Source organism: Candoia aspera, chromosome 2 (genome assembly GCF_035149785.1).
Source record: "Candoia aspera isolate rCanAsp1 chromosome 2, rCanAsp1.hap2, whole genome shotgun sequence".
NCBI classification, from domain to species: Eukaryota; Metazoa; Chordata; class Lepidosauria; order Squamata; family Boidae; genus Candoia; species Candoia aspera.
In genome coordinates, this window is record NC_086154.1 from 53654739 (window position 1) to 53680668 (window position 25930).

The 25930-nt window shown below is 35.3% G+C and overlaps 1 protein-coding gene across 1 annotated transcript in view; it reads right to left on the reverse strand.

Moving 5' to 3' along the window:
- Window positions 1-25930, reverse strand: part of SYN2 (synapsin II) — a 148626-nt gene that overhangs the window by 79889 nt on the left and 42807 nt on the right. The window contains exons 2-3 of the mRNA XM_063291840.1: window positions 6795-6852; window positions 2775-2866 (exon numbers count right to left, since the gene is read on the reverse strand). Coding sequence (XP_063147910.1) covers window positions 2775-2866; window positions 6795-6852 — 150 coding nt within the window. The remainder of the gene's footprint in view (window positions 1-2774; window positions 2867-6794; window positions 6853-25930) is intronic.

A 25930-nucleotide genomic window follows, 5' to 3' on the forward strand; every position in this document is an offset into this window, starting at 1 on the left:
CTATTTACAGATTAACCCAGACATGACAAAGCTGTTGAAAAAATGATATCCACAGAATCTGGAGATTTTATCAACATGATGAAACACATATCATGATGTCATGCTGCAAGCTCCCCTCTTACATAGTTATATGTGATTTGTGAGATAAATACAAAAGGCACGGAGCTTGTGTTGGGCCATCGCAATGCACATGTTGCAATTTCCCCTCTTGAGCCCACTCTGCAGACATACATGATTGAAACAATGTTGATCTGTAATTCACGATTCCATGATTCCCAGTTTCACAGACTCTGAATTACAAGAACATCTACCACATTTGACTTTGGTTCATTTCCCGAGTCTCCAATTTGTTTACACCTTTACATGATATTTTCTTGGTGAACTTGCTTTTGTGAACCAAATTTATCATTGCAGGAATAGCTTGATGCATCTGTGATTTTAAGACCCCTTTCACCATGATATACATCCCTGGACTTCAAACAGACCGTGCATTTGAAGACCTGCAGCATCCAAGTGAAACCAAAGGGGAGGTCCCATTATTGTTACAGTACAGAAAAGAGTGTATCATTTCATAGGACCCAAGAATGGTTATTTTGAATAGCTGTATGGAAGTACGCATCTCCGAGTTCCAGGGATGTCACCAGACTGGAAGAGAGATTAGATATTTGCCCCAGTTAGTGGGTTGAACTTTGAGGAAGTGATGTAGTCATTCACGTCTCTCAAAGTTTAGAATAGGGATCATGGTACTGTGAAATACTATGAGTTGACACCCATAGGACAGTGGGTCTCTGTACTTATTCAACAATTCTCTTGTGTACCAGATCACTGCTTTATGTGATAAGCTGTGGTGACTACCAGGAAACACACTGAGACAATGACTTGGTCTCTAATATTTATTAGTAGTACTTAACAAGAATCCTAACAAACTGAGGAAGCGTGGGGAAACCCAGCCATATAACCCCCAAAGGTTAAGGCGGTCCCGATCTGTGTCTCTTTGAATGGCTGAACAGTTCCTCAGTGCTACGCATGCGCTTGACAGTCTGGGTGGGAGCCCCCTGCTCGCCATCCTTACTCATGACATAAGCAATGGCAATGGAGAAACTACGAACACCCAAAAAATTCTAAGTGGGACAGATCTTTGTGTGGAAGACATATCCAATATTGTGCAAATACCAGATATGGATGCTAACTGTAGTAGCAGTCATAGCAGTGTGATCACTCTGGAAGCCATTGTACTAGGCATGGCTCTGGTCTGGAAGGAAATAGGAATGTTAGTACCAAAAAGGATTCTTAGCATGTTTAAGATAAATTGTAAAGTTGAACTCTTATTCCAAGAACAAATTAAAAATGGATTGGCAGGTCTGAGAGTCCTTCAAGGATCTCTCTAAGGTTTTAGTTAGGGCCAGAGAGAAAAAAAAATTGACAGAGCTAGAACCAAGGGTAGAATTGTCATGAGTGACTAGAATTATATTCTAAAGAGGATGTAGAGGTTTGTGGTTCTGGAATGAGGCCCATGTAGGGGACCCCTAGAATTTCTCTTGTGGTGAATAATGTCTTTCTATATTTTGTTGAGGCCATAGGCTTCAGTACAATGAAAAATTCCAAAGAAAGGGAAAAAATGTTAGGAGAAAGCAAACAATTATTCTACTTTGTTTGTTGGTGGTGGTGATGGTAGTGGTGGAGATTGGTAAAAAAAGAATTTTACGAACTAGCAGTCATGAAGAAATCTCATGATGTTAGAAACTGGTTGAAAAAGAGGAATTCAGGCAAGTCTTTGCAGGCCATCCTTTTATAGGTGGTTAGAGGGTGAGGCTCCTGTTATCTAAGTCAGAATGTTTTGATATACTGGTCTATGCACACATATACCCATCCTTCTGATGCAACAAAACCAAAACCAGCAACTAATAAGTTTTATCCTGAGCTGAGGGTAAAATGAAAATGAAGATGCCAGGGTAGAGAGTGATGTTGAAGTCATAATTTAAAGACCTGTTTGTTGTAGAGCTCATTCTCTTCCCTAATTTTCTCTCCTAGGACCAGAAAATATTAATCAATTTGTTGCCATCTGTGACATCTGGAAGGGTTTTAACACTGGGTACTTATTTAGAATTGCTTTATATTTCAATCCTTCCGCTTTAGTCACTCTTCATTTCACATTTCACATATAACATCTACTTCTGTTCAAACAGGCTTTCAATGACTTTAGTGCTGACCAAAGAGAAAACCAGTAACCCTTTAATTGTTTCATCCAGAGCTCTTATACAAATTCTAAGGTTTTGCAAGTTTGTTGCCAGGAATATTGCAAGATGATTGGTCTTTACTTTAAATTATACCTACATATCTGAAACTGAGGAAGAGAAATTTAGGAACACAAAATAGCATTGTTTTCTTGAATAAGGCATGAACAAGAAAACCTTGTAAACCCTGATTGATGGGTTTTGTGCCATCAAGTCAGTGCCAGTTCTTGGTGATCATAGAGATAGACCTGTTAGCCTGAATCTCACATTAATTAGAACAATATGGGATGCCATTTAGATATTTTATCTTAGCTACCGAATGGTTTTGGCTGAGCCAGCCTGCTGTATTCTGTTAAGGGTTGCTCCTTATGAAATTATCTGGAAGATGAAGAAACAACTTAATTACATAGTCCATGTACCCTGCTTGTGAAAAATTACCCGAACACATTCTAATTCTAGTAAAGGATGTTATTCATGATCATGTTTTGTATAGTTTTATGTTAACCTTAATTCTGAAAGTTGAAAAGTAAAACAGCTTACCTGACAACTTTAGTGCCATTTCGAAAAGCTTGTACATTTACAGAGTAATTGCCATCAGCATGAGCTATCAAATTGACCTCTGAAAATTGTGCCTGTAAGATAAAAAAAAATTGTATAAATAAAGCAATTAGTTTTAAGCTGCTACTTCGTATAGGGTTAATGCTCCTGGATCCACGTATAACCTCTGTGGGCATACTAAATTTGAACAAACAAATAGTATCTAGGAAGTGTGCTGGAAAATATTATTTTATGACTTGTTTTCTTACAGAAGAAGTTAAGTATCTTGTTTAGAGCATAAGATAATGTTAGAACTGTTTTTTCACATGAAATGTAGAAGTAATATATAAGTGAAAATATCTACATGAGTGATAAACATCCTCTGGGATGCTGCCAGGCACTAAGAATTTTATACTTGTTCATATCATGAACAAAAGTCACAAAAGATGTATTGTAAAATTATTATCATTGCTAACTTTAAAAATCCAAATCTCTTGGTAATACAAGCTAGATCTGCCCACAACATACATGATCAAATAGTGGATGAGGACAGATTATTACAGGCAGATCTGGCATTCAAAAGGAGCAACCAGAGCTCACAGTTCCCAAAAGTAGTCAGTCCCATTCCTCCATCAACCATCTGTTATGATCGAGATTCTTCCCCTTTGACCACACTTGTCCCACGCTGGCAAAGGTACACACTGGCAAAGGTCTTGCCTGTTTTTTAGACGCACACCCCACAACTTCCACATTTCAACTCTCTCACTCGGGGGGGGGGGGGAGCCATTTTGCAGCCAAATTCCATCTCTCACCCTGAGAATGAATGAATGAATGAATGAATGAATGAATGAATTTTGGATGCTGCCTGACTCTAATCAAGTCACTAGTCCTTCCAATCCATATTCTCCCAATTTCCACAGTCCCAAACCATCTTCAGCCGACAACATCTACAACTCTGTTCTCCAATGTTCACTCACACACCTTATAATTTCTGTCCCACTATTTAAGAAAAGTGGCACTCTTAAAGAAACATTCCTACACTCATCTATCCTCAGTAGAACATTTCCACCTGTTCTGGTAAAAGATTCCTGGTAAAAGATTCCTTGCATGACTCCACTCACTCCATGACAGCTAATTCCAGCCTTGAGGCTGTTTACATGGAGGGAGGACCAGTAATGGAAACTACCTTCTTGCTGCCACTCTCTGTGGCTGCCAGCCTGGCAACAACTTCCACAGATATGCCTAGCCACAGCAGCTACAGATGTCAGGAACTCCAAGGTTTTTATTGTAGGGGTCCTGGCAGTGTTTGCTGGTGGGTTCATATCTCATTCCTTTGGAAGCTTCCACATTCACCAATTCCCCAGCATTCTGCTGATTTTCTGAGCCTTCAGCCAGCATGTCATGCCCAGACTCTCTCAGCTGCAGCTGTTCTCCCCATGCATCTCCTGTTCTTCCTATCTTCCATTTTTCCTTCAAACCTCTTAACCCATCTGTTCCATTCACTTTCTCTTGCAAATCCAATATCCTTCTCTTCATTAAATCAGCAAAAAAATCCTGAAGGCAATGCACCATTTAACTACAATTATCTTCATTTCTTTCCCCAAGTGAATATGATTATCTTATTATACCCCTAAGTAAATATAATATTCTTGCAAGATGATGCTGTCAAGGTAATGCATGCTATATGCCAGCAAATTTGGAAAACACAAGAATGGCCATCAGACTGGAAAAAATCAACTTATATCTAAAGAATGTTCAAACTATCGAACAGTGGCACTCATTTCACATGCCAGTAAGGTGATGCTCAAGATCCTGCAAGGTAGACTTCAGCAATTCATGGAGCGAGAATTGCCAGATGTACAAGCTGGGTTTAGAAAAGGCAGAGCAACTAGGGACCAAATTGCCAATATCCGCTGGATAATGGAAAAAGCCAGGGAGTTTCAGAAAAACATCTATTTCTGTTTTATTGACTATTCTAAAGCCTTTGACTGTGTGGACCATAACAAATTGTGGCAAGTTCTTAGTGGTATGGGGATACCAAGCCATCTTGTCTGCCTCCTGAGGAATCCGTATAACGACCAAGTAACAACAGTAAGAACAGACCACGGAACAACAGACTGGTTTAAGATTGGGAAAGGAGTATGGCAGGGCTGTATACTCTCACCCTGCCTATTCAACTTGTACGCAGAACACGTCATGCCACATGCTGGGCTTGAGGAATCCAAGGCTGGAGTTAAAATCGCTGGAAGAAACATCAACAATCTCAGATATGCAGATGATACCACTGATGGCTGAAAGTGAAGAGGAACTGAGGAGCCTTATGATGAAGGTGAAAGAAGAAAGTGCAAAAGCTGGCTTGCAGCTAAACCTCAAAAAAACCAAGATTATGGCAACCAGCTTGATTGATAACTGGCAAATAGAGGGAGAAAATGCAGAAGCAGTGAAAGACTTTGTATTTCGAGGTGCAAAGATTACTGCAGATGCTGACTGCAGTCAGGAAATCAGAAGACACTTAATCTTTGGGAGAAGAGCAATGACAAATCTCGATAAAATAGTTAAGAGCAGAGACATCACACTGACAACAAAGGTCCGCATAGTTAAAGCAATGGTGTTCCCCGTAGTAACATATGGCTGCGAGAGCTGGACCATAAGGAAGGCTGAGAGAAGGAAGATCGATGCTTTTGAACTGTGGTACTGGAGGAAAATTCTGAGAGTGCCTTGGACTGCAAGAAGATCAAACCAGTCCATCCTCCAGGAAATAAAGCCAGACTGCTCACTTGAGGGAATGGTATTAAAGGCAAAACTGAAATACTTTGGCCACATAATGAGAAGACAGGACACCCTGGAGAAGATGCTGATGCTAGGGAGAGCAGAAGGCAAAAGGAAGAGGGGCTGACCAAGGGCAAGGTGGATGGATGATATTCTAGAGGTGACGGACTCATCCCTGGGGGAGGTGGGGGTGTTGATGACCGACAGGAAGCTCTGGCGTGGGCTGGTCCATGAAGTCACGAAGAGTCGGAAGCGACTAAACAAATAAACAACAACAAATATAATATAAATTTTAATGATTAAAATTTTTAATCTTTTAATTAAAATTTATCTGTGCAACAAAAGTAATCAAACGAAAAAGTAGTTATAGGCACAATTAGAAAGTTATTATGTGACTCTTCTGATATTGGGGTGTGTGGCTTCACTTTCAGCAACTGTTCTACTGTATCTCCTGCATTAAAGGCTGCTAAATGTTGGGACAGAAATATAATTTTGGCCCTATTTACATGAAAAACATACTGTGGGACTGAATAAAGAGCAAGCCCGATTTAAAAAAAATAACAGCAGAGTTTCTCTTTCTTTCTTTCTTTCTTTCTTTCTTTCTTTCTTTCTTTCTTTCTTTCTTTCTTTCTTTCTCTTTCTCCTTCAGGACCTGAACAAACTGTATCAAAACAATGAGGGAGCAGTTATAGGAAGAATTTGTAGAAGTGACAAAAACTCACTGGCCATCCACTCATGTTAATTTCAGAGATCCATCCCATCACTCAACTCCCCATCAGTTTTGTCCATATATGGGCTATAATGCAACAATGTTTGAGAGTAACAATGTTTCTTGCAAAGTTAAAAAAAAATATCCCATCAAGTCTCCAAATACCCTTTGAATCATCTAGAAGTGACAGGAAAGCGCATGAATTAATCTTCTATTTTAAAATTTCACTACCTTAAAAAATACCAGCATCTTTAAAAGAAGAATGTAAACTTTTTATTTAGAAATGAGCTTAAGCAGATTAAAGCCCTTATTTATGTTAAGGAAAATCCTTGTCAAGTGTTCTTAAAAGATTCTTTTCTTATAGCAGCCTTGGTAACCTTAAATAATTTAATATTTTATTCACTGTATTATGTAATTTCATTATTAACCTTGGGTCAAAAAATAGTTTTATATAATGTCAATTTATTCCATTCTCAACACTCTGAAATAATACTTAACACTAGAAAAAATTATGTGAGTAATAGGACAGTAAATTTTTTGAATACCTGTTCGACTCTGATGTCATATTCTCCATGGATTTTTTTCCCACGAAAACATTTGGTCCTGAAATATAAGAATTCTCATTAAGACAAAAATAAAATTAAACAAATTAAAATGTTTAAAAAATTAAGAAAAAAATAAACTGTAAGTAAATAAAACCACATCACTAAATTAATTTTGTCTTTTAACAACGTATGTAATACATTTTTAATATTAGTGAATTTATTGGATGAGTTAAGTAGCACCTTCATTACTAAGAAAAATTACCAACAATTCTTAATTATTCCCAGCATTCTGACTTGGATAATTTGTGGCTATATTAAAATATATTCATTTAATGTCTAAATCACATCTGTACATGAAGAAGATGGAATATTAAACTTACAGAAGCTTTGGGAGAATTTTGTTTACAGCAACTATGCAAGGTAAATCAACAATGGTCAAAGCATATAACTTCAAATAGCAGCAACTACTGATCAGTTTGAGATGGTTTAACAGAATAAAGTGCTTCTGGTAGAAGTTAATATTGATTTATGATATTACTCCCCCGGCCCAATTTCATAAGTAAGATAGAAATGCCCTTTTCCCAGTAAGTCACAGTACCACCACATCACAAAAAGGGGGCAAAGGTGCATATCACATCACATCACATCACATCACATCACATCATCATCCATCTATCTATCCATCCTACCATCTGCCTATCTACTTACTTCATATTCAGAATTAAATATCAAATAGCAATGTTCCTTTTCAATGAAGTATTCTGAAGTATACAGTATAACTAAATTATTTTAAAAGTTGCCAAATTAGAGGCTAGGAATTCTTTTCACCCTTCAATATTGAAAATACTGAGCATAATAAGAGCTATAGCTTCAAAGTCTAGCATATGAGCAGAAATTGCATGGCATCAGAGACTGCAAATCACCCCAAGTTTTTGCAGTTTTTCAAATCAGTTATTTTAGATGTCTGGCTGTAGAACTATAAGCTATAATATGTGGAAATACAAAAGGTACTTCTTTCTGACTTTGTACCTCTATGTTTTGCTATATGGGACACTGCAAGTCACAATTATTTTTCTGAAATATATTTTTGTTAATTGAAACAAATACTGTTTTTACAACCTAACATATAGAACAGTTCATCCATAGTTAAACACTTCCAAATCCTATTTCAGTGGAAGATATTTAATATGCTTTAAGTGTCACATTAATTTTAATGAATGGATTCCTTGGAGCAGTGGGAATTTGAAAAAAAGTTGGGCTGCTTTAATGAAAAACAGAAAGCTGTTTTCAAAGTCTCAAGCATTTCTTCTTAACAATTTTCAAAGCATGCAAAACATAACCTACCGAAAACATGAAATATATCAGAACTTTTCCATGACATGGCCAGATTTCTGCTGCATTTTTTGTATTTCAGAAACAGATAAATATAAGATAGATATAGATATGGATACACACATATACATTATAGTGTATATGTGTATGCAAATATCTATTTTAATACATATTTTATAACCTCATGGCCAATATTCAAATAATAAACATTTACCACTCTTCTATACAAACTAAGTGGAATTTGTAGAGCAGAAGCTACACAAAACTAATTACTAGTGTTTTCTTTTTTACTTTTTTTTTTTCTGTGAGTATAAGAACTTTATTATTTTCAAGTAGTGTTTTCTTCAAGCTTGCAGAAATGGGACAGGTAACCACAATAGAATTATGACAGTTTTTAAACAGAAGTATATTTTACTAGAGTGTACTTATTTCCTATAAATAAATGGACTCTCTTGTTATTACTTGTATTGCAATAAGCTGTCTGGCAGCAATATATGCAATTTCTTGTGTGTTGGCCTAAAGACTGTGTAATAGTCATGACATAGTAAATTGGTCTTATAAGAAATAGAATTATCTGCTACCTGCCCTTGATTTTTGGTAATATGCCAGTACCACATGATTTTATTAATGAACTACAACAAAGGACTTGTTAAACTTATTTTTGTAAGTAAGCCTCTTATGTAAAAAGACCAAGTTAAAAAAATGATTATAATGAGAACTAATCGCACTGCAGCAACCCATAACACCAGAAAAAGGAAACAGATCATCTATACAGCACCTTCCAGCAAAATGGATACCCCACAACTTTATCAAAAAGTGCCTCACCACTCAACCCACCACAATCCAACCAACAGAAGCTATGAAAAGGATAACACTGCCATACATCAGAAACATCTCAGAAACCACCAACAGACTGTTACAACCTCATGGCATCACCATAGCGCATAAACCAACTAAAACTCTTCAAAACATCCTAAGTAACCCAAAAAACCCAGTAGCCCAAGAAAAAAAAAAACAGGAGTTGTTTACAACATACAGTGCAAAGACTGTAACAGCCACTATGTGGGACAGACAGGCAGAAGACTAGCAGAGCACATCCACGAACACCAACTAGCAGTCAGAAGACACGATGAGAACTCCTTAATCTCACAACACATGGACAGACTTAACCATACTTTCAACTGTGAGCATCCTAAACCAAGCCAAATCCAAAATGCTAGAGAATTCCTGGAAGCTTGGCACTCTGACAAAGCAGCCATCAACAGACACACAGAGGTAAACAACAATTACATACCATTCAAAAGAGACAATAGAAAAGCCAAAAGACCAGAACACCTCCTCGCCAACAATCAACACCCATATATGCAAAGATTAACACTAGGATTAACACCAGATGAACAATCAAACAGCACAATATACCCTAATCAAAGAACTATTAGCTCAGTCAATCAACCAAGCAGTAAACAACAGCCCAATCAAAGAACTCCCAAGGAGAGAACAACACCTCCACCAACACAAGCTGGACAACCCACGGTATATAAACTGCGAGCAAGGCACACTCCCTTTTCACACTGAAGATGTTGCCTAGTCTGGCAATGAAACATCTGCAAGAAAACAACAAGGCTCAGAGAGCACCACGGACTCCACAGTTCAGCCCTGAGCTACAAATATTTGATTGAGAACTTATCATTTTACATTTAACAAGTGGAGCTGCAACACTAAACACAAAGGTATTATGGACCCCTAGCTATTGCTTCTGTCCCAAATCTTTTCTGAATTGATCCCTTAAGAAAGTATAAACCTATAAGAAAATATATTTTAAATAAGTCCAGTTCACTAAGCGTTACTGATCAAATTATCAGTGATAATTCTTCCATTCTTAGAATATCACACTATTCTTCTGTTCCCATTGTATAAGTTCCAACTTTCCTAGGTACCATAATTTCTTGTTGCCTTTTGCCATTTTTCAGAACAGAAATTCAAAGTTGAAGGTTAACTTGTCGTTATTGTATCTCTTCAATGAATCTGAATATATAAAACTGGTGATGGTTTAAATAAGATAGAAACACATCCCTTCTCTATTAGAATTTCACAAAAACAAAACTCATACTTTGTTAAGAATTAAAATATATGTTTCTGTAATGTACCGATTAGTAAATATTATAAAGCTTTTTTTCTTGTTTGGGATATTCCATTTCACACTGTAAATTCAGAAGAAAGTGACTTTTTTGTTACTGTTATAATTGTTCTAAGGGCATTTGTAAAACTATGCAACTTAAAATGCTCAGATATGGTTTCTGCTGCCCTCTTGTGTAAAAAGAAGTGGACACGAAGCCATGTTTTGCTATTACATGTAATAAATGACTGGCAGTTGCACTCTGGGGAGTCAAACAGGCAATTTTACTAGCTGCATCTGGATACACCAGACAGAGAGCCTTCTACATTCAAAATCTGTGCTTTATTATTGTGTCAACCAGCTGCTTTCTCTTTTATTTCTATGCCCCCAGGAATAAAATAAATTTCAATGATTTATACTATTAAAACATAAAATCAAGACATAACATGCAGAGAGTAAATTCATATCACATTAGTATTCATTCACTCTGGGAAAGAGCATGAATAGACTTCAACTTTCAGCACTGCATTCCTTGAGTTTTCCCAGAACACCAGGGTTCTGGAACCCTGAATGATCATTATGATTATAATTGTAATTATGATAAATAACTGGAAAGGGTAGCTTTGTGCCTGCTTGCCAAGAACTAGATTACTTGACTATACTTTATTTTATTAAAGTACTTTATTCATTTATTTTAAATATCCTACCCTGCTTTCTTCTTTAACATATTCAAATTAACTTACAGCTACCAAAATATAACTAAACAATAAATATAAAATAACAAAAAGAAGGGGATTTAAAATAGGGAGATTAAAAATATTTATAAGTTAGATGTCACCAACTTCTGGTAACTGCATAGATAAATGCTTGGATATTGACCAGTCTTCTGCAATAACTCATAGCTGTTTCAAGGACATACCAGTAATTGCTTTGATTCCATTTACCCAACTTATTCATTATCCATTTTCTAAGTAAGAATGTCAGAATTTCTTGATATTTAGCTGTTTTGTATGATCCGGACCATTTTAAAAAAAAGGTTTTTTGAAAGTTTTTGAAATGTAATTTTGGTGACAAATGTAATTTTGGTGTTTAGAAATGCTGCAAATATTCCAACTGCATCTGGATGAATACTGCCAACTAAATTTACTCTAGTTAGTACTCCATTTCTATGACAATAGGTTCTTACGTTATTCTACTGCACACAGAATTATTTAGTGGTTTTAAGTAACGTAGTATAAAAGCGTTAAAATATAAATAGAAGTATATATAGATAGCAAGCACTTTTCTCATTCCTGCCTTTGTTTGTTCACGTGTCTATAAATATTATATTACTTCCCAAATAATTTTTGGCATACATACATACATACGTACATACATACATACATATATATATATATACGCGCCAAAAATTATTTGGGAAGTAAGCCACCTCCTGCTTAGTAAGCAATATATAGAAATCCAACAGCTAATTGCAAGTTAGCAGTATCTATTCCAAATCTGTTTAAAGGATCCATTTTCCCAAAGTAACATTTAAAAGCAATGCTTGTTATTTAATATGCAAAACTACTAAAGGATGTTTGAGTGCAGGAAGCCAAGTAACTACAACAGAATAAAACCAGCCATTGCCACTTTGTGTCAAACATTTCAAAACCAGTCTCCTTTTAGACATCATTGGTATATTGTTTCTTCTCTTTTTATTATCACCAAATGCATCTCAGAGAAAGCATTTCATCTATCTCAGATGACACATATCAAAGCAAAATTTATTATTATCCTACCTCAGAACCTTTCTCCGATCCTATTCTAAAATAAATCATAAATTATGTCAGAGAATGGATGAAGCTGTTCAGCCTTTAGTAGAACCTGGCTTCTAAAGACAAATAATTACATGGGCATTAAATACAATTTAGCTTATTCTGTGTACATACTTTAAAAGTGAAGGTTTTTAAGTTTAAAATTTTAAATAATTTTTACTTCAAAATAAATGTTTAGAATTACATTTTAAAAGCTGAAAATCAATTAGAGAATAAAGAGCAATACAGAAATCAAATGGCTGGTTATGCTGATTAATACAGCAAATGTGTCACATTTTGACTCAGACAAATTCCCAGAAGTAGCTGCTGAGATAACTATATACACTACACAATAATTCTTTCTCTGGAGCAGATTTAGAAGGTGTGGAGGAAAACTCATGTAAGATTGGATTTAATCCTCTCCCCTGGTACTTGGGAATCCAGGCTCGGTTCTTGAATTCTGAACACTGAAACATTAATTTCATAATAGTTACCTTCCAGATAGCATGTGAAAGAGTACAGTTTAGAAGGCCATGCTTCAAAATAACATAGTTAAAGCAAGACTGGAATAAAAGCTAAACATGAATAATGGATTGAAAACTGACCATTTTAGGAATCAAAGAGGAACAGGGAATCCTTATATGATAAGAATATTAAGAAAGGGAAGATTAGAAATTGGAAAAGGACACGTATACTTGATAATACTTTAAAAATAACTTTTGATATCCTTGGCTGGAATGAAATGTTTATTATGTTACATGAGACAGCGATAGGTTAATTTTGAAACATAAAGTTTATATATAATTAAAAAATATTACAGCATGAATTTTTAGGCTTGAGTTCATGAAAGCTTATGCCACAATAAATATTTATGGTTAATGAAGCTCTGTTGATTTTGCTTTCCTCTCTGGAAACTAAAAGAAGAAAATCAGCGTGCAGACAAATGCTACAAAACCCAGTACAGATTTAGACATGGAGAGAGAATAAGAGGAGCTTTAATGCCCAGACGTGTGTGCTGGCAAATTCCTCGGAGTCCCTGATCAGAGCCACTTCCATCCATCTCTGCAGAACAACAAGGCCAACAGCAGCCCCTGCCATCCACTTCTGAGCCGCAGCACAAAGACTTAAATTGAGACAGTGATGGGGCTATTGCAAAAATGTATAAGCTTTTGTGAAGATTCGAAACTGAAGATGAACAAGTTAAGGACTGCATGATAAAATGGGTTCTGAATTTTGGTTATAATGGACAAATGGGAAATTCACATTGTTTTATAGTTTAAGAGAGAATTTTTATCAAATGATGTACTGCTGCTATATAACACCAGAGAAGCTATCAAAGATGTATAAAGCTGCTTCAAATCAACGTTGGAAATGTGAAAAGCAGGAAGGGACAGTTCACCATGCATGGTAGACTTGTGAAAAAGCTAAAAAAAAATGTGGAGTCCTTGGTGCTGAGCTTGGTTCTTTGCTTGCGGACATTTCATTACCCAACTAGGTAACATCATCAGTGGGAGTGAGTGTGGGGTTTGCTCCCTGTTTGCATACAGTAGTTTGCATACTGTTGGTGGGGGTGTGGTTTTCTCCTTGGTAGTTCCAATTTTCCTAAAAAAAAAGGATACAAATACATACAGTGATACAACAAAATTTGAAGACTGTACTGAGGAAAAACCAGAACTATTTTTATTGGGACTTAGTCAATTAGAGAAAACTCATGGAAGATCGATTTTATATACAGTAACTGCAGCAAGAGTGTTACATGGACAATAATGGAGAAGCACTGAAATTCCCACAATGGTGGAATGGATTGTGAAGATGTCAGAATTGGCAGAAATGGTGAACCTGACCTGTTCGGTCAGGGACAAAATAAGCACTTTCTTAAAAAACAGGAAATCCTTTATGGACTTTTTGCTGAAAACAGAGAAAAATGAAGGGCTGATTTATGGATTTGATGATTGAAAATAGAATTAAATAGTTGAGGGGATTTTTGAGTTGAGGGGATTTTTGTAATATTAAGGAGGGAGGTTGCATAATGAATTTGTTAATTTCTGTTACAAAGAAGGTCAGAAGTAACTTATTTTTGTTTATTTAGTTAATTTTCCCTTTCTTATTTTCTTGTTCCTCTTGTTCCTTTTTTTTCTTTTAGATTTGTCTTTTATTGTTTGAAAAAATTATCAATAAAAATTATATATATATATTTATAGTAAATTATATATATATAGTAAAGGTAAAGGTTTCCCTTGACATTAAGTCCAGTCGTGTCCGACTCTAGGGGGCAGTGCTCATCTCTGTTTCAAAGCCGAAGAGCTGGTGTTTGTCCGTAGACACTTCCATGGTCATGTGGCCGGCATGACTAAACAGAATGCCGTTACCTGACCGCCGAAGCGATACCTATTAATCTACTCACATTTGCATGTTTTCGAACTGCTAGGTTGGCAGGAGCTGGGACTAGCAATGGGAGCTCACCCCGTCACATGGATTCGAACCGCTGACCTTCCGATCAGCAAGCTCAGCAGCTCAGCAGTTTAACCCACAGCGCCACCGCATCCCTCATATATATATAGATAGATAGATAGACAGACAGACAGACAGACAGCTAGGTGCTATAGTGTGGAATAACAGTGAGCTGAATAGTGTAGATACTTGAGGTGACAAGACATTAAAAGTAATGTGCAACTGCTATGACTTAATCAAGCACCAGCATAGCTTGGGTGCAGCTTGGCCATTCCAAATAGATTGAAATGGTGTACTGGTCTGAAATGGAGTAAAGGTCTGAAAATAACATTTGTAACCATGTCTTATCACTCCATTCTCAGAAATCTGGATTTTGTGTGAAAAATACCAAGACTCTTGGGCTCCAGGGCATCTTCTGACAGCACCTCCTACCTTCTTTGATTTATCAAGCACTGCCAACTACAACTCTTAGACAATACTTGGCCTACTCCTTTGCCCATTATTTTGATGTGAACTGGTTATCATGCTAACTCTCCTTGCATTCTTCTGCCAGAACGAGTACATTAATTATCCTTGGTACTCCCAGTTACAACAAGTGCTCTGTATTTTTATGATCACAATCAAAAGAAAACAAATTTTCAAAAGCCAGTTCTCATCACCTACTTTGAGATTCAAAATGAAGTTGGCTACTTCACCATAATCACCACTTTTCAACATGTCTGTACATTTTTTTTCTTTTGCCAATAGGATCAGCAAGAATAAAGCAGCCTTCCCCAATCTGGGCCTTGAACTAACAGAATTTTCTGTAAAGCTGACTAGGGAATTTTGGGAGCTGAAGTTCGTACATCTAAAGGGCATCCAACTCAGGGAACCCTGGTAGTCCATATGGCTAGCCCTTGGTTTCTGTGGTTTTAGAAGGAATTAGACCTACTGAAACACATCATTTAGTATTTTGTTTAAAGACTCAATTGCAGAAATTGAAATTTACTGTAGAATTCACTGTTTCAGTGTAACCAAAAAAGTCCCAGGATTCAATATAAATCTTACAGTAGCTAGAGCATAGGTGCTTTCCAATTCACCTTTTAAAAACAAGCTGTGTGTCTATCCCTGTCACTGTAATGAAGCTGAACTTTATGAAACTTAGTGGCTCAGGCTTTCATTTAGTACCACCCATACCATTCACTAGAAAGGACTCAGAATACGTGGCCATTGAAAAAAAAATAAATGTAGCTCTTTTCTTTAGAGAATATAATAGACTGAACATCAAAGAATCCTATGTGGAAACTCCTGCAAGAATCTGAATGAAGGCAGATAAAAGAAGGGAAGAATAAATTGCATAGATAGAACATCAAAGGTATGTCCCCTCTGAAAGTCATCTTAGTATTCTTGCTTTGCATTCTCTTTCTTTTTTTAGTTTTTGCTTTCAAATGAACAGAGGGGAAATTATTTAAGAAGCATAACAACTTACAGTGGGAGAGACGATAGCATTTTTTCTAGCATGCTACAGTGTGTTACTAATAAAATGCAGAAGGTACTTTAAGTGAAGGAGAGCTAATTCAAGATGCTTTCCCCAGAATTGTTGCTTGGCTAAAAAGCAGGCATTAAGAAGAGGTCAGTTATAAAGAAATCACAACTACATCAGGACAGTTACACAGATGATAACCATGTAATCATCTATTCATTGATGCAGTTTTAAGAAATCCAACAGGAATTATGTAGAAGGTGCAAAGTAATGGAAATTTTTACCATATAATTTATTAAGAAAGGACAATACAAAACAATGTAACATGACTTAATACCTTTTAAAATCAATCTGTTATCCTGCAAAACCCTGTTCAGTCAAGATATTAATTGGAAGAAATATACCTATGAGGTACATACTTGCCAAATACATATTGATGGAACTTGTTTATTCTATAATGAAACAAGAACCTGCTCTTCTTTCTATTTATGGGACTGCCTGTCTCCAATTGTTTTTGCTCATCCCTCCAGAATTAATAGGGATGATGTGCTCCAGGTCCCTTCATTTAAGCAATGTCATCTTGCTGGACCCAGGAATCACGCCTTCTCTGTTGCACTGTTCCCTGTGTCACAGCATCCCTTTGGAGATCCAGATGCCTCCAATTCTGTCAGTCTTTCTTAAGGCTTTAAAGACCTGGCTGTTTTCACAGGCATTTGGGCTGGGAGGGTAAGTGAGCTCTGCTGGTTGACTGGTTTTTGTTGTTATTCTTTCTATTGTAGTTGGAGTGTTTTCTATGACCTTGGAGATTTTTTATTTGGACTGTTGATTTTTATTGTTGGTTTTAACCTTTCTATACTGCCCAGACTCATTGCTATGAAAAGGATGGCCGTACAAATTGTATTAATTAATTAATGAAATGCTCCAAGATTGTCTTTTGACATGTCTGCTGAAATGTCTGGTTTGGTAGTGTCAAAATATTAATTATTTGTGGTAACAAAATACTGTTGTTTACCATGTTAAAGGCTTTTTGATATTTTAGAAGCCACTGAAACTTCACATCTTTCTTTAATGAATTCCACAAGGGTGCTATGACTTTTACTTCTTTTGAAATGCATTAGGGAAAACATTACACCATAATTAATTGATGTAAAATTTGATCATACTCTTCTGGAATCTGCCATGAGTATCTTATCTGCTATCTTATATGTTTCTTTTACATGACCAAACTCTTTCTAAATTCTCTGTGATAATAGTTCACTGGAAGATTTATATCAAAACAGCATATAATAAAGCTAATACTGTCCACAATACATATTTAATGTATATAGATTTCACAAACATTATCCAGTTAATATAAGATTATCAATATACAGACTTATTTTAATCATATGGATCCACATGTACCATCATTATTTGATAATCATTGCTACTTCATTGCATTCTCTAACTCTAGATATCAATCCTACACTTCCCATTTGACACTATCAATCAAGCAAAAGCACTGCAAAAAAATTGCTTTTCTGTGGTGATAAATTACAGGAACTGCTATTGGATCAATATACTGTATATAGATACCCTTTAAACTCAAGAAGATCATCAAACACACCCGAATATTGATTAAAGATTCCAATGTATTTTCAGAGTCAACCTGACAAACCAATCTACCCAGCATTAAGAGACAATTTTCTGTTGTATATGACAATGAATTTGTTGTTCTCTGAAGATATGAAATTAATTGCAATTGTGTAATTACAATTGTATATATATACCTACAGGATGTATATAAATTCTACCATAATCTACACCAGTCATACTGCTGTTGACCAATGTATTTTTGCTAAGCAATTTACATAATGATTTTGATAGCAAATCATTTGCCCCATGCTCCTTTTTTCTCATGACAATGGAATTAAGGCTTTCATTACAGAAGTTGATTTATGATTTCATTATTTGTTTCTATTCTTAAGCACTGCTTTTATAACTTTCAGTAGAAAGGTGGCATATTTATTTATTAAAAATATTATACACTGTTTATTCTAATGACACTGGGCTGCTTATACAATTAAAAAATAAAATATAAGCAGAGCTATAGAACACTAAAAATTAAAACAGTGAACACTTAACATTAGTTTAATGTATAATGCAGTCCAAACAGAAAACATGTTTTTGCAGTCAGCAATGAAGCTGAATAGCTAAAGTGACTTTAAGGTTAAGTATACGTTAATTACAGATACACAAACTATAGGTATATTTATGCAGAAAATACATTTGCATGCAAAATATAACAACCAGTACTGAAGGTGACAGACTGCACATGCATAAAAGTAAAATTTTAAATATGATGTATTTAATGAGGATTCTGGAAAAAAAAGATTTCGAATTAAAAATCAGAAACATTTGTGCACAAAATCCATGAGAAATGTCTAATTGCAACATTCCTCTGTACAGTTTTCATAGTATGAACTAGCAGCTAATAAAGGGGACTATGTTCCACAAAATTTTATGCACTAATATATTTGTTCATTTTAGTCTGCTTTTCCCTCCCTCCTGTAGGACATTCCATCAACTGTCATATATGAAAGATTCCCAAAGCTGTACTGTGTTTTATTTGATTGTTTATCTTGCTTACATAATCAGAATGTGTTTTAGAAGGCTTTTTATCCTTAAAAGCAGGGTGTAAATAACTGTAAGAATAACTATATAACGAAGTTTAATATGCATTTGTTTAATATTATCTCTACGCCAGCCCAATCAAACAACTCTAGGAGGCTTGCAACAATTTTAAAAAAATGTTCAGTGCATCAGGATCATGTTAAGTTCCCTCATAAAATGTCAACAAGGAATGGGCCATCTTACTCAAGACTGGGGCAGAAACAGAAAAGACACATTTCCTGTCCTCTACCCCTTAAGTTTCATGAGGGTAGGAATAGGCAACAGATTACACTATACAATTATGTAACAATTACACTATACCACATTCCACCATGCTCCACTATGTTCCACACTTCTCCTCTAAACAACAGTTTAAAAATTCCTAACAGCACCATGTCTCTCTTTAAGTGTTTTGATTCTACTTCTCATCTTCTAAGAAAGGTTCTATGTACAGTTTGTGAAGTTCAGGGTCTACGTCACTGTGAAGAGCTCTTGTGATGGATTAGCTTGAAGCATCCTGTCACTATTGTATCAAAGATTTGTACAACAGCATGACAGTGTTGACAGTTTAACTTTCAGTTTATTTCTTGGTGATCCCAACCATGGAATTTGCCTTTTTCACAGCTGCTACGCACTCAGTTGACATCTCTTTCGAACTATTCCTTATTATCATATTATACTTTTTCTGCTAGAATTTAGGCTCTTCTTTGTTCTCCCATATCTGGGCTGCAAAAATCAAGCTAACATCAGATTGCAGGAAAGAGATTCAGATAACCAACTCTTTGTTTGACTTAATTTAGCCTTTCTTACAAATACATGTAATTATGGTTGATCTTCATAAGTAAATGTGTCAACCCAATCAAGGCCAGTGAGATAGTAAAGGTAAAGGTTTCCCTCGACGTAAAGTCCAGTCGTGTCCGACTCTAGGGGGCGGTGCTCATCTCCATTTCTAAGCCTTGGAGCCGGCATTGTCATAGACACTTCCGGGTCATGTGGCCAGCATGACGACACGGAACGCCGTTACCTTCCCGCCAAAGCGGTACCTATTGATCTACTCACATTTGCATGTTTTCGACCCAATCAAGGCCAGTGAGATACAGACTATATAAACAAATGTTTATGAAACATATTCATTGTGCAGATGGATCTAGATATTTATAAAGTGATACAGATGCACTCCATAAAATAACTGATTGATTCTACAGTAAGAAGATTTAGAAAATATAGTAGATTTAGAAAACTCATTGACTCAGTCGCATCTGTGAAAATTTGTTAGCTGCAAATAGATCATATATATGAATAAAACTGCATTAAATTATATAGGCAGCAAATGATATTCAGAATTATTGACACTCAGACTAATGGCTTAGATATCCAATTCCAATTGAAATCCTGCTATTTTGCTATTGTAAACTTATTTTCTTTCTATAACATTAGTCACTGATTTAAAAGAACAGCAGATTATATAGCTGCACAATTAATAGATATGTATCAGGATAAAATGCTTTTATGAAAATTTATCTAAGTGTATAAAGTTCACCTGCATTTAAAAACTGAAGTCAAGCAATTCAGAGGATAGCTGAAAATGCAAAAGAGATTTCTGTCTTTTGGATCACTCTAATCATGAACTAGATATACTAATATACTACACTGGTTTCAGAGCAGAGTTCTGCTCTGGCTGCCGTAAGATAAATGTCATGTACAGCGTTGCAGATTTGGTGTTTTTGTTGCTTTCAGTTAAATGATTCTGACTATAGATTAAATAATATACAAAATTGCATAGGAATGCACATGTCAAACAGTGCTTCTGCATGCAGTACATTGTTTAGAGTTGAAGACAAGCTAAGAAATAATTATGAACTAATTACATACAGCCTTTATGTAATTTACCCACCTAGTGTTGGCAAGAGTACATGCCCTATAATTTGCAGATCTGCACATATAAAAGGTCTCAAGTTGAACCCCTAGCATTTCTTTTTAACCTGCACTGTGCTTCAGTTTTGTTGTCTAAGACTCTGAAAATGTCTTGTTCATCAAATAATACCAGACCAAATGAGCTGATCGACAGATACGTATCTTTATTAATAATTATTTTTATTATTTTTATAAAATCAAAATTATTTTAATTTAATAACCAGACACTACTACTGATTATTATCCAGAAGGTAGAAAGACCAGAGCAATGTTTTATTTTATTGATGACTGCCTATTTATCAAACTATGCTTCTTAATATGTTGCATTGATTTTCCAAGTGATTGGTTTTCAGGAGATTTTCAGACTTACAACAAATTCCTACAAACTATTATTAACTTTCTGTTTTAAGTAAAAGAAAGTATTTACTAAGCAAGCTATAAAATGGAACTACAGATATTTTACCCCTTTTTTGCCAGACTTACAGGTAGAAAATCAGTACTTTACTTTAAAAGACCTGTGCAGTGAACTGAACTGAAGAACAACCCCAATAATCAACACAATGGTCTCTTGCAAAATGTACAAAACTTCTTCACTATCAGATTATTTGATGAAAGCAATTTATTCAAAATTAAGGAAGATTCTCATCACTTTACAGAGTGACAATGGTGTGTAGGAAATGATTGGATGGTTGCTTTGTTTATAGCTAATATTATTTTTACCTCTATTTATATTATTTATTACTGTATTTTATTCTGTGTATTTATGGTTATGGTTTTTAATTGATTGTTGTAAACTGCCCAGAGTCCCCCGACGGGAGGAGATGGGCGGGGACAAATTAGATAGATAGATTAGATTAGATTAGATTAGATTAGATAGATAATAATAATAATAATAATAATAATAATAATAATAATAATAGATATATTGGCTGTGTTTTTCAAAGTGGTGAGCAAGGCCTTTGGCATGACACAACCTCCTTTTTACTGTTGCCTTCTGTAAAGGGCAACAGAATTTAAAGAGCGTCACTTTTCCAGTTATAGCCACAGTCTTTGATATTTCCTCCTGTTATAAAGCCCTCTTATGAACCCACATTTACTAAGCATTGCTCAATGCAATTACTGTAAATTTCAGAGAACTAGAGAATTCAAAACTGCTTCAAGTTGGGCTGAACTTGTCATGAAAAGGAAATGTTTTGAAGAACCAACATATCCTGGGTGTAGAATTCTACCCATGACCTTCTGTAACATGTGTGGGTGATTTATCTCTACTATATGCCATATTCTTTTCCAACACTAATCATTCTGCATAAACAAAACACAGGCTGGTTGTTACTAATCTTCAAAAACTTGCTAGCAATTAGAGCCCAAACAGTCTCTGTCTAGTGGGTTATAGTTATATCACACAAGTTAGTTTGCGTTAACATTCAAGCCCTTTCAATGTTTTGATTTTAAAAAAAGAAAATTTAGCTTGTGTTTTCATTCTTACCTGTATTCTGAATCTAAGTATTTCAACACCAGGGGAAAGGTACAATAAAACTGAAGAAAAACACAAGTGCAATAGAACAGCAGCAGTAACAAAAAGAGCCGAGGAACTGACACTGAATATTTCTTTGTGTTAAAGCAGTGATTAAAATACTAAAAGCAAATTGTTTCCATTTGTTTCTGAGGAGGCCAGTGTTTTAATACAATTATTTCTAGATTTCTTAGATTTCTTTCTGCTAGTTGTGGATAACTTGTGATTGACTTCTAAGTCCAAATAAATTTATGATGCAAAAAGGTTTTGCTCTGTAAATCTCTGTAAATTTGCCGCCTGATAGGGGAAGAAAACTTTTGAAACAGCACTACAGATGACTGGTATTCTCAGGCTTAGTGGACAAATTTGTCTTTATACACTGAACAAATATAACCTAATTTTTTCTCATTTTTAGTGTACTTCTGCTTTTTTTATTTGGCTGACAGTGATTATGAAGGTTTGAGCCTTAAATCCAGGGTTGGCCGGACAACAGAACAAAGCAGTTTCCCTTGCTTTTTCTTTTATTTTTTGGAGATTGTTGGAAAAGAGTTATAGGGAAAGGATTTGCTTAAGGAGTCAGCTGAACAGATCAGATCAAAGGTGGGCTACTAGATAGAAGTCCAGGGCTCCACAGCCTGAAGGGATCCAAATTAATTTTCAAGTCAGTACAAGTCCTATATTAGACATAACTATATTTTCCTCAACAGTCTTTAACTCATTTTAAAGATTATAAGAATTTAAAGTATAGTAACGATGAAAGAGGAGAATAAGGGGGATAGTGCACCAATGGAAAAAGCAAGAATGAGTAGCAGGTGGAGGAAGTATAAGAAGAGTGTATGTGACGAGCCCATTGAACATCTTACACGGGGTTCTTTCTATGGTGATAAGCCCACATATATAACTTTTAAATATTAAAATAAATGTTTTTAGTTTTAATAACTCATCATAAAAAGGTAGGCCATGCACTAATAAATAGGCATGCAAAAATGTGCTGTTAATTATTGCATGCCTCATCTTTCTATCACGACTTACAAAAACTAAACTTAATATTTTATGATTAATATTAACATTCTATTATTATTTGATTAATATCAATATTAATCAAAGGTAGAAATAAATAAAACACTACAATTACAGACCAGCAAATTAGCAAGCTGACATTATAAAATCAGGCTGAAACTAAAAAAGTATTTAAACAGACGGTCAACATTAAGAAGTTCAATGAATTTCCACAGGAACAGTAATCTACAAGCAAAGCATTACTACTAAAGAGACCATTCCACATATTACTGCCTATCTAATTTCACAGCAGACAGAGCAAGATTACTGAGGCTAATCTTATTATTCATTATATGGAAGTATGTTATTCTGGAAATATATTAATCCTAAACCAAGAGGACCTTAAATTTTAAAAAGTAGAAATGTACTTTTACCCATAAATTGGGTATTGATAGAAACAATGTAATTTCAGAGTAACATTATTTTGTATTTTAGACAATAGTTTGGCCAGTACTGCACATTTTGAAACAATGGAATTTTTGGATGATCATTAGAAACAAACACACAGCATTGCAGAAGTTTGGTATGGAAATGACAAAAAAACATAAAACTGAGACCGTAAAACTGAGATCAAGTCTGTTAACTAAAGCAAAAGCCACAAATGTACAATGCACATGCCACTATTTCAATGGCGATTTCTAAAGGGCTTTTGTAATTGGAAAAGATGTAAACATTTTCAAGAAATATATATAATGATAGGAATTTTCTAGATTTTAATACAAAGGAAATACATACAAAGGAAATAAATCCCGTTGATCCCACTGGAAAGATGATCTACCCTTAATACTTGTAATGTTTTAAAATCAAGATCATCTGGGACAGAGCTCACCAGAAGATTTAAAGAAAACCACTTATTTTACAAATGAAGCACTGATTAGTGTTATTAGTCTTTTACTCAAACAATAAAACAATCAAAAGCATCTGTAGTTCTTATATAGTAAGATATTTCCACTATATACACATTTAAACAATCATGACTAGTTAACCAGTATTTACCATTCAGTTACATGATGGTTTAAGTAGAATTTTTAATATAATTGCCTTATTAAATGCCTGTATTTTAAATAAATGTGAAACAATTCTGGAATAGTGGTAAAATTATTATTTTTATTTCTGCTGAAATTTTAAAACAGTCGTATTCTATGTATTTACATATAGACAATACGTAATATATATTACTAAAAAGAGATATAAACGATGAGGTTGAATTTTATGATTTTTCTACTGCTTAAAAAGAGGCTGATGAAATACCATGGCATTTCATCAAAAAGCTTTCTAGGTCATGCTGGAATGTGTCCTAGCTCATGTTATTTTTATAACAAAGTGACCTTAAAAATGTTCTAGGAATTTTTTTAAAAAAACATTTTCTTGACTCTGTAGTCTCAGAGGTAGTGAGGTTTACACTAAAATCCAAGAATCCAATTATTGTCTGCACAGTAATTCAGCAAGAGGGAACATCAGAATCCTAAGTGACTCACTCCTAGGTGGAATAGTGGGCAGTTACTCAATTTTCCTACTCAGAGACTGTCCTGCACAAACGTTTCTCAAAAAACAAGCTGTGACTCAGACCCAGTGTTGGAATTCTGTGTCTGGATCAGACTCTTCAGTAGTTTTCAGTGCTGGTCCTTTTAATCTGGCTAGTACTCCTCATCTAATTCAGAGTGGTTGCCCAAGGTAGCTGTTGGTCTCGCAGGGTAAACCAGATAGGAATCACAACCAGATAAGCTAATTCTACTTTATTGTAATGCTATATTGACAGAATCTTCAAAGTCTGAAAGTACAATTCTCTCCCTGCCTCCTTTACAGCCCAAGAAACTAGGGAGGGTCTCTTCTGAGCTTCTTGCCCTGCCCACTATCCAGCTGTGGGTTATGCTGTCTATTATCTGACCGTATCCTTGGCAGCATCTCTTGGCCCAGTCTCCCAAGGTCTTTCCCACATACCATTACAGTGGCACTTACAACCTGACTTCTCTAGGGACCATGACTGAAGATGTTCCATACTAGTGATACTGGGCTAAGAATAAATCAACTGTGCAGCACTGAGAGAGAAAAAAGCTAGGGCAGATTTGTTGTAAGTTTCAGAAGTTTAATGGGAAAGTACATAAAAACATATGACCAGTCCTTTTAATGTACATGCATTAGGTAGGGTGGCTTATACTAGGTAAGATCACAGTATCAAACTTAAAACAACCAATATAAATAAAATACAACCAAGGTAGGGACACCAGATATAAACATAATCTTCAGATAAGTATTATTTATCTTAAGAGAGGTATAGATATTTTGTAGCAAAAACAACACTCTTGTGGCACTGTAAAGGTAGTAATTTTTAATAGTGCAAGCTTCTGTGGGTGACCATTTCATAACAAAACAGCCAAGCTAAAATTCATCTTAAAATGTACACTATTTTGCATGGATTAAAAAAGACCAGAATTTCTTATCTCTCTCTCTCTCTCTCTCACACACACACACACAATTCAATCAGATGTCTAAATCAGTATCTGCTGCTTCATGTTTGATCAAAAACAATTCTCAGCTTTCCTTTTGCTATTCACCTCTTTCCCTTCTCCATCTCAAATACTGTACAACTATGTAGCCATTATACACTTCTCACAGAATTATAACCATGCCTCTGGTGGAGTGTAACCCACAAATATGTATATACTGTAATAAATTTGTAAAGTTTTAGGGTGCATCAAGACTGTTATTATTTATGACAATATTATTTATGTGAAAAAAGTACAGATTAAGTAGCAGAAGAGAACCAGATCCCCCGTCAAATTTCACTGGGTGAATCTATGTAATGTACTCTTGAGAAGGCTTTATTGCAGCCCTGTACAACTC